Here is a 12,939-nt window from a genome sequence, read left to right as displayed (position 1 = left end):
CAGATCACTAGACAGAAAATCAGCCAGGAAACAACAAGAGTTAATTGATACTATAGACCAAATGGACCTAATGATACGTACAGAACTTTTCACCCTACAGTTGCAGAATACACATTCTGCTCAGCAGTGCATGGAACTTTCTCTAGGATTGACCACACACTAGGCCATAAAGCAAGTCTCAGCAAATTAAAAAAAAAAAAATCAAAATCATACCACATGCATCTTCTCTGACCACAATGGAATGAAGTTGGAAATCAACAACTCAAGACTCTCTAGAACATACGCAAACACATGGAGACTAAACAACATGCTCCTGAATGAACAGTGGGTGATAGAGAAATAAAAAAAAAAATTTCTGGAAACACATGAAGATGACAATACAACATATTAAAACTTATGGGATACAGCAAAAGCTGTGTTAAGAGGAAAGTTTATAGCAATTGGTTCTTACATCAAGCAACTGGAAGAGCACCAAGTAAATGAGCTATCAGTGAATGTCAAGGACCTAGAAAAACAACAGCAAATCAAACCCAAAACAGTAGGTGAAAAGAAATAATTAAAACTAGAGAAGGAATAAACAAACAAAAAAAACCCAATAGAAATGATCAGCAAAATGAAGAGCTGGTTTTTTGAAAAAAAAAAAAAAAAAAAAAAAAAAAAAAAAAAAAAAACCAGACACACGAAAAAGTGTTCAGGATCACTAGCCTTCAGGTAAATGCAAATCAAAACCACAATGAGGTTTCACCTCACCCATGTTAAAATGGTTTTTATACAGAAATCAACAAACAACAAATGCTGGCAGGATTTGGGGGAAAAGGTACTCTAATTCACTGTTGGTGGGAATGTAAACTGGTCCAGCCACTGTGGAAGACAGTATGGAGATATCTCAGAAATCTTAATATAGACCTACCATATGACCCAGCCATGCCATTCCTGGGAATTTACCCAGGGGAAATGAAATCAGCATATCTGTACCCATGTTTATTTCAGGTAAATTCACAATAGCTAAGATATGGAAACAATCCAAATGTTCTCAACTAAAGACTAGAGAAAGAAATTATGGTACATGTACACCATGGAATACTACATAACAGTAAAAAAAAAAAAAAAGAAATCTTGTCTTTTGCAACCAAATGGATGCAACTGGAAAACATCATATTTAGTGAAATAAACCAGTCCCAAAAGGCCAAATACCATATGTTCTCCCTGATTTGTGGTAACTAACAGAATACCTAAAAGGTAATCTATAGAAGTGAAATTGATACTTTGTGATGCAATGAATTTGAATAACACTTGTCTCAACTGTTGAGGAACAGTTTTTTTTTTTTTCATGCTATTTGCTGAACTTTTTACTTATTATAGAGTTAATCATATGTGTATACAGTTAATTGAAAATTTATCTTAGTAAAAAAATAAGAATGGGAATAGGTGAGGGAAGAGGAAGAAGGGTGATAGTGTAGGTGGGAGGGTGGGGTCTGTGGGAAGAATCACTGTGTTCCTAAATTTGTATTTATGAAATACATGAAGTTTGTATACCTTAAATAAAAGGTTTCCAACCCAACCAAAAATATCCATTTCCCTACACCTTTGTCAGTAATAGACAGAATCAGTCTAATGGACATATTAGTGCTGTAATTTGTGTAAATGCTCATTGTTTCATGTTTATTAATAGTTTATCTTGATTTTCTGTGAATTGTCTGTTCATATTGATTTCTCATTTTTCTATTCATTTGCTATTTATTTTTCTGATTTGCAAGAAGTCTTTTTATATTACAGGTGTAAAATATTTGGTATGTATTATGCAAATATTTTCTGCCAGGTTGCTACTTGTTTTTAATTGTTTGAAATATCTTTGATCCTTCTAGGTATTCAACTCTATTAACTTTTCCTTTTGACATTGTGGTTTTGTGTCTGCTTAGAAAGCATTCTCTACCTCAGGATTATATATATATTTTTTAAATTTTTTATTTTTTTATTTTTGACAGGCAGAGTGGACAGTGAGACAGGGACAGAGAGAAAGGTCTTCCTTTTGCTGTTGGTTCACCCTCCAATGGCAACCGCGGTAGGTGTGCTGCAGCTGGCGCACCGCACTGATCCGATGGCAGGAGCCAGGTGCTTCTCCTGGTGTCCCATGGGGTGCAGGGCCCAAGCACTTGGGCCATCCTCCACTGCACTCCCTGGCCACAGCAGAGAGCTGGCCTGGAAGAGGGGCAACCGGGACAGAATCCGGCACCCCGACTGGGATTAGAACCCGGTGTGCCGGCGCTGCAAGGCGGAGGATTAGCCTAGTGAGCCGCGGCACCGGCCCAGGATTATGTTTTTTAAAACCTTCTATATTTTCTTATATTTATTTAATGTTGTTTTCATTTAGCTCCTTAATCTATCAGAAATTTATTCACTTTGTAGAACCCAGGAAGACCATGTGGCTGAAGCCAGGAGGAGAGTGGTGAGAGCTTGGGCTGGAAATGCTGGAAGTGGGTGTGCTAAGGATGTGGGTCTTAGTCTGACAGCAATGAAAAACTGGAACTCATCAAGTAAGAATTCAGGATAAAATTTCAGTTTTTACCAACAGCTCAAAAAGGACTACTGAGATGCTTCAATCAAAATGAAATAACCTTCACACCAAAACCTGAAATTTTTATCAATGATTATGATTGAGAATTAACAATAAATAGAAGGAAAGAACACATAATCTTTTTCCTCTTTGCCTCAAATTAAGCATTTAAACAAATCCAGCCATTGTTTTTTTTACTGACGTGATCCTGAAAAGGAGAATACCTGAAAGTTCTGAAACAGACAAGCCATGGGATTACTGTTAGCTGGGCAAGGCATTGTGGTCTGTCCTTGGAATGCCTGGAGATTCTGGTACCCCTGGAGAAGTTGCTGTTGTTGCTGATTTGGAGGAAACATTTGATTGTTGTTTAACAGCGACTGTAGATGAGTCAGTTGATGGTTATTCAAAGTATTGTTTATTGATGACATATCACCTACAGTTTGGAAAACATAAAATATAAATCAATATGATTCTTTTGAAGTCCTACACCTATCTTTGTACCTGAAAATTCCTGAAACAAAAACTAAAAGCTAAACTTACTTGGGTAATACTTTTTCTTTTCTCCTGAATGTCTTATTAAGTGGTAAGGAAAGAGTAGTTTTATTAATTAGTTTTCCTTGCATAATTAGTTTTTTAATTTTATATAATGGAAGGGCTAACTATTCTTTGTTTTTTTTCTGTTAACCAATCTTTATATATTCAGCTTCAGTATTATATGGTTCCTTAAATCTATTTTTATTAAATCACCAAAATTAAAGGTTGAAATTATTCCCAAAGTGTTCTAAAAATTATAACTATTTGACAATTAAAATAAGTTGGCTTAATTAGGCTTTGTTTACAAAGTTCAGCTCTCAAGCCACAGTCATCAGTAAGTACCACCAAATAAATTGAGAGATTTGGTCAGAAACATGCACTTTGTTTTCCAGTAAAAAGTTGGTTACCTAATATTAAATTTGTAAGGAAAGCTAGCAACACAAAATAATTGCTGTCATAATTATTAAAAGCAAATATTGTATAACCATCATAATAATTACATTTATATTCAAAGTTATTGTGAAATTGTTTGAAGGGTAATGTCATAAAAATTGTCCTATAACTTGAAATATGTAAATCTGTAATGCTTTTCCGGTTATTTCACTGCAATGATTTGAATGCAAAATAGGACTAATCATGCTATACTTCAAAGGTATCCATTAAATCTGGAAATCTAAGAATTAACAAGGTTTTCACTTTTTTCTTTTTGTTTAACATATTGAAAATGCCCTTGACACCATAATGTACATTTGTCTCTTTCTAGACTTCATGACAGCCTCTTCACATTTTGTGTTCTTGTTATCAGCACCCACCAGTCAAAATGATTTTAACTTTTTTGTGATAAGATGATCTAAATGAAGAACTTCGTTTTTAAGACACAAAGGATTAAAAAAAAATAGTATCTCAGAAAACCTAGCAGCAGCTGGAGGGGCTGTTTCATTGATCTTGGGCAAGGTTCAGGTTTCAGTGTTTTATGTCTTGTTTCTTGTTTTGCTGGACAAGCATTTAGTTGTTTATTTAGGATTCACCTGGAAAATGCTTCCTCAAACCGTCTCCATCCACTGTGCAGCTGCTCATACTAACCCTGTGATGCCACATCAACTAAAATTCAAATAAAAGTTAGTTTTAAGATGTACCTGTGCTTCGTTATTTGAAAAATAAGACTCAGTTTAAGAGAATGATGGGTAGGTTAGGTTTAGGTGGCATCAGAATTAGAAGGCAAGAAAAAGCAGGTTAAAACGAGTTAGAATTGCTAGAATAGAGGGAAAGGGAAAAGTCATTCTCATGTTTGTATAACTACGGTTGTGTGTGGGTGTTGTTATATTTAGTTCCTTAAGCAATCTGTGACATAACGAAAACATTTTTAAAAATGGTGTGACAAAATGGAGTTTTTAAAAAGGAGAAAATAGAATTAGAAAAACGTTTCTTTTGTAACAATTTGTGAAAAAATTTAACTTACCAAGCAGACCTGTCCCCAGTAGAGGGTTAAGTAGCTGTGGCACCACAGAGTTACTGTTGAGTTTAGCTGGACCAGGTGTATTCCCAGCATTATTAGATATATTCAGCAATGTTTCTGCCATTGACACCACTGCTGTCCCACCAAGTGTTGAGACAGTCAGTGCTGCCACTGCTGATGATGTAGTGGTTGTGGTAGTGGTTGCCTGGGAGGAGGTTGCTATGGAAACCTCTGGATGATTAGCGGTGTTGGCCGATGCCGAGTTCAGGACACCTCCCAACAGCTGGGGATTCAAGGCCATTAATCCCGAGGCCCCAGTGACAGCTGGGAGGAACAGGGGGTTAAAAGTAGTGTCACTGCCTGCAAAGCTTGGTAAAGGGTTCCCCATGGGGCTGGTTAAAAGGGTCTCAGCTCGGCTGTTGTCTGACTGATTGCTTGGCAAATGGTCTGGCGGGACTGACATCTGTGTTAATGAGGGTAGAGGGGTATTTTGCTGTTGCAAAAGATCTGAGATGGTCAGGTTGAAAGATGGCAGGGGAAGCCTGGCTGCTGCTTGGGCTTGGTTCTGAAGCAGGGCTGCTAAGAGCTGAAAGTGAACAGGTTGTAATACCTGCCCATCCATGTCACCGGAGAGAAAGGCTAAAGCAGCGTTTACATGTGGATTGAGAAAACCTAAAGGGTGGAGGTTGATCTCAGACTTGCCTTCTCCTGCTGAAGGCTGGAGGATATTTAATAGATTCTGGTTTAGGAGATGCTGTTGATTCACTGGCAAAGAGATAGGTAGAGAACTGAGGAGGCTGGGGTTCAAGGGGTGTGGAAGATGGTTGTTTGAAGTGCTGTTGGATGGAAAATGAAGTGCGTGCTCCTGGCCAACAAAAGGAAAATCACTCCCAATGGGCAGCTGACTCTGCAGTGGGTTTCCAGCTGCGGTGGTAACTATGACGCCATCTTGAAGAACAGATGTTGTCTTTGTGATGGCAGGGTGGTTGGTGCCAGCTATGGCTATGGAAGATGATGGTCCTGGACCGCCTAAAAAGGAAAAACAAACAAACAATTATTCATTGTGGCTTTTAATCAAGGTTACTCATAAAAATGCATTAAGATACATTGCAATTTGTTAAATGTCACCCTGCTTGATTGTAACTAGATTAACTGTAACCAAAGATGGTTTGACATTTGCTAATGGGATGGGACTTAGGTTTAAATGTATTCTTCTTCACCTACTTTGCAAATAAATAAATTGAAGAAGTTTAGTATATTAAGACACAGCTGTTAACTATCAAATAGCTTTTCATAGCTGGATGAGGGGGAGATGTGATAATCAGTGTTGCACATTACATATATGTAACAAAGCATCATAAAATACATATTTTTTTCACTTAAAAATGCTTTTCATCTTGGTTTTACTAACCCCCCAAAAATATAAACACAAAAATAGAATGTGCACAAAAGCACAAGAAAATAAAAATCATCCATGAAGAAAACTACTATTAATATTTTAGTGTATAGCATTCTAGGTTTTTCCTATTTATCTATCTATCTATCTATCTATCTATCTATATACATATGGAGACATTTATTTATATAGAATGATATATATACGTAGCATATATATATATAAAACATGTATTTTTAAACAAACATAATATTACATGTATTTTAAAATCATAGTGCTATTTTGTAACTTTTCATTTATCCATGTATTATGAATATCTTTACATCTTAACTTCTATATACAGAACCCTTTTACTAGTGGCATGTATGGATCTATTGTAATTTAATAAATCCACAATCATATGTTGATGGTTTCCAATCCTTCACTGTTGTAATACTAACTATTGTTACCGACACTATTTTGTCCAATTATTTTCTAAGGACAAATACTTAAATGAGACATTTTGGAATTCCAGTGACAAAAGAGTTACATATTTTAAATACTCTGAGTACATATTGTCAAACCAGTCTTCAGTAAAATTGATCAATACACATTCAATTTACATTCCTATAAATAGTGTATGAGTGGTAATTTCTCATCAATACTCTTACTATACTTATAAGTATAATAGTATGAGTTTTATAGTACTATTATATTTAACAGTGAATAAAAATGATTAAGAATCTCTGTCGTTCTGATAGTATAAAGACACTTTGTACTTTATGATTCCTTACATTAGACCTAAATAGCATTTTTATTCTTGAAAGTCTTATACTAGAGGTGAAAATTTCAGGGAATTTATTTCAAAACATAAAATTTCAGCTGCTATTGTATTAGTGGTTCTCAACCTGGACACAGAATTATCTAGAGAAATAAAAACAAACCTGGGTCCTAACCCAGACCAGCTGGAAACTCATCTCTTGGGGTACAGAGTAGCCAGTACATTCTTTGAAATCACCCCTCATGCTGCAGATGCACACAGGGTGAGCTAGAGAAGGGCAGAATCATATTCTATTTTTTTTTGTAAAAGGTATTCCCCTAAAGAGGTGCATTATTTTATGTCATACATTTGATAAATATATTATTAAAAGTATATGCATTTAATTTCATTTAAAAATATTAAACATGTATATGATATCATGAACACCACCAATGACACTGGAAATCTCAAATGATTCAAACATCTTTGACCATGTTACCATGGAAGCCTTGTTCAAATACACAGCAGTGTTCTCACAGTTGTAATAGCAGTGCCAATATGATTTCATATCCCTCTTATTTTCACCTAATAGGATACCATAGGATTTTTCCTTTTAATATACAGACTTTGTATCCATATTTTAATTGTGTAATATATAAATTGACCACATTTATTCAATCATTATGTTAAAGTTAGGCATTTATATTTTGGCTTTTTTTATTATATACAACAGCAAGATGAACATCTTTTACAGATATTTTGTTAGAACCAAAAATAGTAAGTGAAAGATTTGTAATATGTCAAAATCTATACAAACAAAAGAGTTATAATCACGCCTATTGATATTAGTCATCAGTTTGTGTTGCTATGGTAACAACAGTAAGTATAAATCAGAACATTCATCACACCTTGCCAAATATCTCTATAACAAGAATTTGTAATTGTTCCAGTGTCTTCTTTAAGCTCTCACTTAAAGAATGAGATTTTTAAAAAAACCTTATCTTTGAAAATATATAAATATTTATGAAATATTAACATGAAATAATGACTATGTCCACCAAGAGTGGGGTAAGACATACCAAATGCTGAAGTAGGCAATTCTTTAAAGATTAATTCAGATTTGTTACAAAATAATCAACACCTTAAACATTTCATTGCTTCTCAAATCTTGCTGCTATTTCCATAAATACTTACTGTGCCTTATTTGCATTTGGAAATCATCTTTTTAAATGAGCTAATAAAAAGTGCTTACTAGCAATTGCTCTCAGTGGCAAGTTTTCCTATCTGCCAAATAATAATGACAGATTTAAATGCAGAGATCCCCATTCCTCTAACCACAGGCAGAGTACATTTTCAAAACACACTAGCATGTATTTGTACTAGCCATTAGCATGGCTTTGTAGGATGAATGTTTTCCTTAAGGTTATTAATACTTTTTATAATCTTTAACTTGCAATGGAGAAGCATCCAAATTTATGATTTAAGGAAGTTGCCATTTTGGGATAACATTATTTTAATCTAAATATTTTCAAGGAATTACATCGTGTTGCTAGTCTGAGCGAATTTTTTTTTTTTTTTTTGACAGGCAGAGTGGACAGTGAGAGAGAGAGACAGAGAGAAAGGTCTTCCTTTTGCCTTTGGTTCACCCTCCAATGGCCGCCGTGGTAGGCACACTGCGGCTGGCGCACCGCGCTGATCCGATGGCAGGAGCCAGGTGTTTCTCCTGGTCTCCCATCGGGTGCAGGGCCCAAGGACTTGGGCCATCCTCCACTGCACTCCCTGGCCACAGCAGAGAGCTGGCCTGGAAGAGGGGCAACCGGGACAGGATCGGTGCCCCGACCAGGATTAGAATCCAGTGTGCTGGCGCCGCAAGGCGGAGGATTAGCCTGTTAAGCCACGGCGCCGGCCCCTGAGCGAATTTTTGATTTACCAACAAGAAAGTAGCAAATACTCCAAACTTCTTAAAGGTACTACAAATATGTGGATTAAGATGCATTTTATTTTTTCTAATTTTCAGCAAATCAGTTCTACAAACAGTTACATCCTTCTTGCTAGACAACAGGATAGAAATGGTACAATAATAAAGTGCTTTCCTTTCCCACAGGAACTCAGAGTTTAGGCCAAGTGATAATCATGGAAATCTCCCTTAAATACTTATCAACAGCTTATTATGAACCAGGAAATTTTAAGACTCTTCACATATTAGCTAGTGCAAGTACAATACAATATGCAAAGAGCTGTGACAGATATGTTACAAGGGACAATTTAAAACTGAAGGAGTCAGGAAAACTACATAAGTGACAACATTTCACCTGGGAGATAAACAGGACTTGTAAGTAGAGACAAAAAAAAAATTAAAGACAAAGAAATAACAAAGTGGAAGCAGCATAATGAAGAGCTCTATTTCTCCCAGAGAAGTAAGACTGCAGACATCAGGTACTCTTTGCCCCATGCTTGCCACTCCCTCTAGCCATGATTAAACTTGCTGCCTTAAGCAAGCAGTGAAGAAATTTGAAATCATCTTTCTAAATCATTAAAGGCAAGAATCATTCATTTTCCTCTGTTTCTAAGACCTAACACTGTCTCTAACACGTGGTTGGCATTCAGAAGGTGTGTATTGGTTGAATGAATTGTGCAGTGATAAAACTTGTGCCTAACTTCTAGGAATCAGATAAACTTAATGCTGTGTGTGGGGGGGCACCTATATGGCAAGGTGAAAAGCTCTTTTCTAGTAGATTTGAGGGGCCTATTGCCAAAGAGATAAGGGACACTGGACAGGAGATGGCTGGAAGATGTTAAATTCCTTTAGAAGGCTTCCAGAGAACCCAAAAGGTTAAATAAATGTATAGAGGAAGAGGTTCACCCCAAGGTACCCAGCATTCGTATGAATTTTTACAGCTAACGATAAACTTGGAGATTGCTAATTTCTGAGTTACTTAATTTTGAATACACACTCTCTGGTGAAACCTACTTCATAGTCATGCATAAAACCTGCATGGCCTGTTGAAATATGGGCAGAAAAATGTTTTGCGAAAGCTGTTAACATTTTTTTTTTTTTTTTTAGCCAAGATGTTTTGTGCTTAATCCAATGAAAGGGATAGTTGCTAAGTTTTTAAAAAAGGCAAACTGTTCACTAAACATTAAGCAGTTATATAATCAAAAGGCAGCTGGGAGACTGGATCAGGTTAGTAAGTCAGAGAAACCCTTTAACTGGAAATAACAATTATTTCACACCAGCCAGCAGCATCATGAACTGGTGTAATTTCTTTCAAAAAGGACATAAGACTGGAAAAGCCCTAAAGCAAACTTGGTTGGTGAGAGATCACATGACTGCCTCAACATCCAGAGACAGATCATCCAGCAAGTTTGGAACTAGATTGCCCAGTTGGGTAGATTTATATAAATAGAACTCTGCACACATTTGTAATTTAAGGTATTTATTTATGTATGTGTGTTTTTGTATTTTAGTTGTGTGTAGCATCAGTAAACATTATTTAAAGAAATTTTCCTAATATTATTACATTTTTGAGATGTTTTATCTGCCTCATTTTAGAACTTGCTTTGCAATAAAGGTAATGTGGACCTCTTCACATTTACTTCTCTTCTGGGTCACCAATTTGCTTTGAGAAAAGTCATCGTTCATATTGTAGTAAAATCTTATTATGAAATTCTTATGTAGCTCTTATATATTAACGATATTGTTATACATATCTTTGCTTGTCTTATAAGAAACAGCATGTAGCTCAGACCAATGAAGGGTTTTAAAAATGCCATTTTACCAGCTTGATTTAGATCTCCACTTTGGAAGAAACACTACTTTATGCTTGGAAGCTTTTTCTAAATGAATATGCCCAAATGCAGATTTTTATCCATAAAACCCAAGAACTGAAGGCATGAGTCTTATATGAAGGTATTCCTTCACCATTTGGCCTTTACTATTTGCTTTGGTGAAGTGTACTTTCATTGCAAATAGGGTCAATGGTAATCTTTAATACAAATAAATGCTGTTAGAGATAAAACAAAAAATATCATGGTCTAGTGGGTCTAACAAATGTGATTCACATTTCAATCCCATTGAAATAGTGAAAATTTCTATTCTCTAAAATACTACCTTCTAATAACAACAAAAACCTGAAAGATAACTTTCATGAGAAGGTTGGATCTCTCAAAACTACCTTCTCAAACCTTTGTAATAGAGCATGGTAATGGGTATTTATAAAAATGTATCAATCTCTACCTTTGTGCTTTGGACTCTGATGTGAATTCCTAACATTCCTTTATCAGCAGGGCAAGGGAAGCCCCAGGACAAGTGGCTATTTGGTACCTACAAGGCAGGGAGGGAGGGACCCAAAACCCAACACACTCAGGAGGAGGTGGTGAAGCTGGTGAAGGGCACAGTGGCAGAATCTGAAGAAATGCTCTCCCTCCTGGACAGGGCCAAGTTGCTGGGAGGATGGCAGAGCAGTGGAAGAGACGCAGTGCACATCTTGGGGATGATCTCTGTGCGGTTGACTGTGGCAGGGTGGTCAGTCGTGCCAGTCTGGTGGTGGTAATGCAGGCAGAAAAGAGATTTTTCTTTCTTTTTTTTTTTCTACCAATCATGTTTTGTTTTTTTTTCTTAATACACAAAATTATTCTGAAGACTACTGGAATTTGAAAATGGTTCAGATTTGTTACTAAAGTAACAAAGATTCTCCTTTTTAAAAGCAAATGTATTTTTATCTCATGTTATTTAACCTGAAGAAACAAATACTAAGAAGAGCTGTTGCTCAGTAGGATTTCTGTTCTTCGAATATGCACCAAAATGCATATTGGTTAAAATGTTTCAACAATGTTTCAGCTGGAAATTTATCTCATTTTAATGGCCAGGGCAAGCTGAGTTTCTAGATTAATTCTGTAACCTTCTATTAAAGCATTTGACCTGCAGTACTAACAGTGTATTTAGTATAGCCTAAGTGCTCAATAAGTGCTTGCTCAACTGATTTCATTATGAATTTTTTAAAACAGTATTGAGACCTTGAGCGGGCTGCAAAAATATTTAGTAGCCCTGGCCAGTATTTTTTGACAAGTGAAACAGAACAGAATTTAAAAAAAATAAAAATAAAAAAAAGAAGAAAAGAGAACACTGTTTAGGTAGGGTATTATTTTACTGAAAATCTGTTTTTCGTAAGCTATGTATGTGACTACTTGGTCATATCTGTTAGTGGGAGATAAAATAATTTCATTGGGCCATGACTATTATTAAAAAAAAAAAAGAAAGAAATGGAATAAGATAGAAGGAGATTGAAAATATACCAGAGTACATCACATATAGTAAGGATTTTTTTTCATGAAATGTTTATTGTTACACATTAAAAACATGTTTAATGAATTATAATGAAATTTAATTACTTATTGTGGGAAGTAAAAACAGTTGAAGACCCTGCTTTAGGATCAGATATTTGAGTTGCTCAGTTTGTGGGGGTGGTCTAAGAAGCTGTGCACCAAGCAGCATGTTTATCAGACGGCAGGGCGCAAGGGGCCCCTGTGCCGTTGCGTAGCACAGCAGCTCTGCTCCAGCTTACCAGTGAATAATACTCCTAGACCCATGTCCATGGGTCAACAGACGCTATGCATTTCCAACCCCAGGAATACCTCAGTGACTCCTCCAGACCTCTGTTGTCTAGTTCCACATTTAATCTGTAAAAAGGTGAACTGTTACTTTGAATTTGTAAGATGTAGAGTTCTTAGGAAATAATTTTTAGTCTACTCTTTGCTTGACTGGTGTTAATGTTTTTAAGTTCTTGGATGGTAAGACCTTTATTTATGATTTGAGTTACTTTGTACTCTGGATATGTGGAACTGAAATCTATTTTGATGACACCACAAGAAAATTTTTTAGCACTATTTTTTAAGAGTCAAATTTCTGTAGAGTTAACATTACTCCACCGAATCTGAGAACTTTTTGAAACTGTTTAAAATGTTTTCAGATCATTTGATTTTAGTAAACAGCAGCTAGGCATCTCCCTAGAACTGAAGAATTTCTTTTACAAATAAGCTTAATGTATTGCAATGGAATAAATTTCTCCCAATCTTCACGCTGGGACAATTTATTTCTTGAAAGGTACAAAATAGATCAATGAATCAGCAAACATATCACACCACTCTGAGTTCTGTTATCACCTCTGATTACACAGACTCAATTTCTGAAGTCAAACAATCTTAACTCCTTTTGTACACAAAGAAACATTAACCCTGGAATATGTAAACAAAGTAAGTGG

At 35.9% G+C, this 12,939-nt stretch overlaps 1 protein-coding gene across 5 annotated transcripts in view; it reads right to left on the bottom strand.

The window, feature by feature from the left end:
• MBD5 (methyl-CpG binding domain protein 5) overlaps window positions 1-12,939 on the bottom strand; it is a 264,810-nt gene that overhangs the window by 33,729 nt on the left and 218,142 nt on the right. For 4 of the 5 annotated variants that reach the window (XM_062186379.1, XM_062186390.1, XM_062186370.1 and 1 more), the window contains 2 exons: window positions 4,548-5,573; window positions 2,779-2,987 (listed from right to left, as the gene is read on the bottom strand). In XM_062186379.1, coding sequence (XP_062042363.1) covers window positions 2,779-2,987; window positions 4,548-5,573 — 1,235 coding nt within the window. The remainder of the gene's footprint in view (window positions 1-2,778; window positions 2,988-4,547; window positions 5,574-12,939) is intronic. The other variant, XM_062186409.1, reaches the window with a different exon arrangement.

The sequence above is a fragment of the Lepus europaeus genome, chromosome 1, assembly GCF_033115175.1.
Source record: "Lepus europaeus isolate LE1 chromosome 1, mLepTim1.pri, whole genome shotgun sequence".
Lineage (NCBI taxonomy): Eukaryota > Metazoa > Chordata > Mammalia > Lagomorpha > Leporidae > Lepus > Lepus europaeus.
The sequence above is the reverse complement of the archived record's forward strand: the minus strand, read 5'-3'. Positions and strand labels throughout refer to the sequence as shown.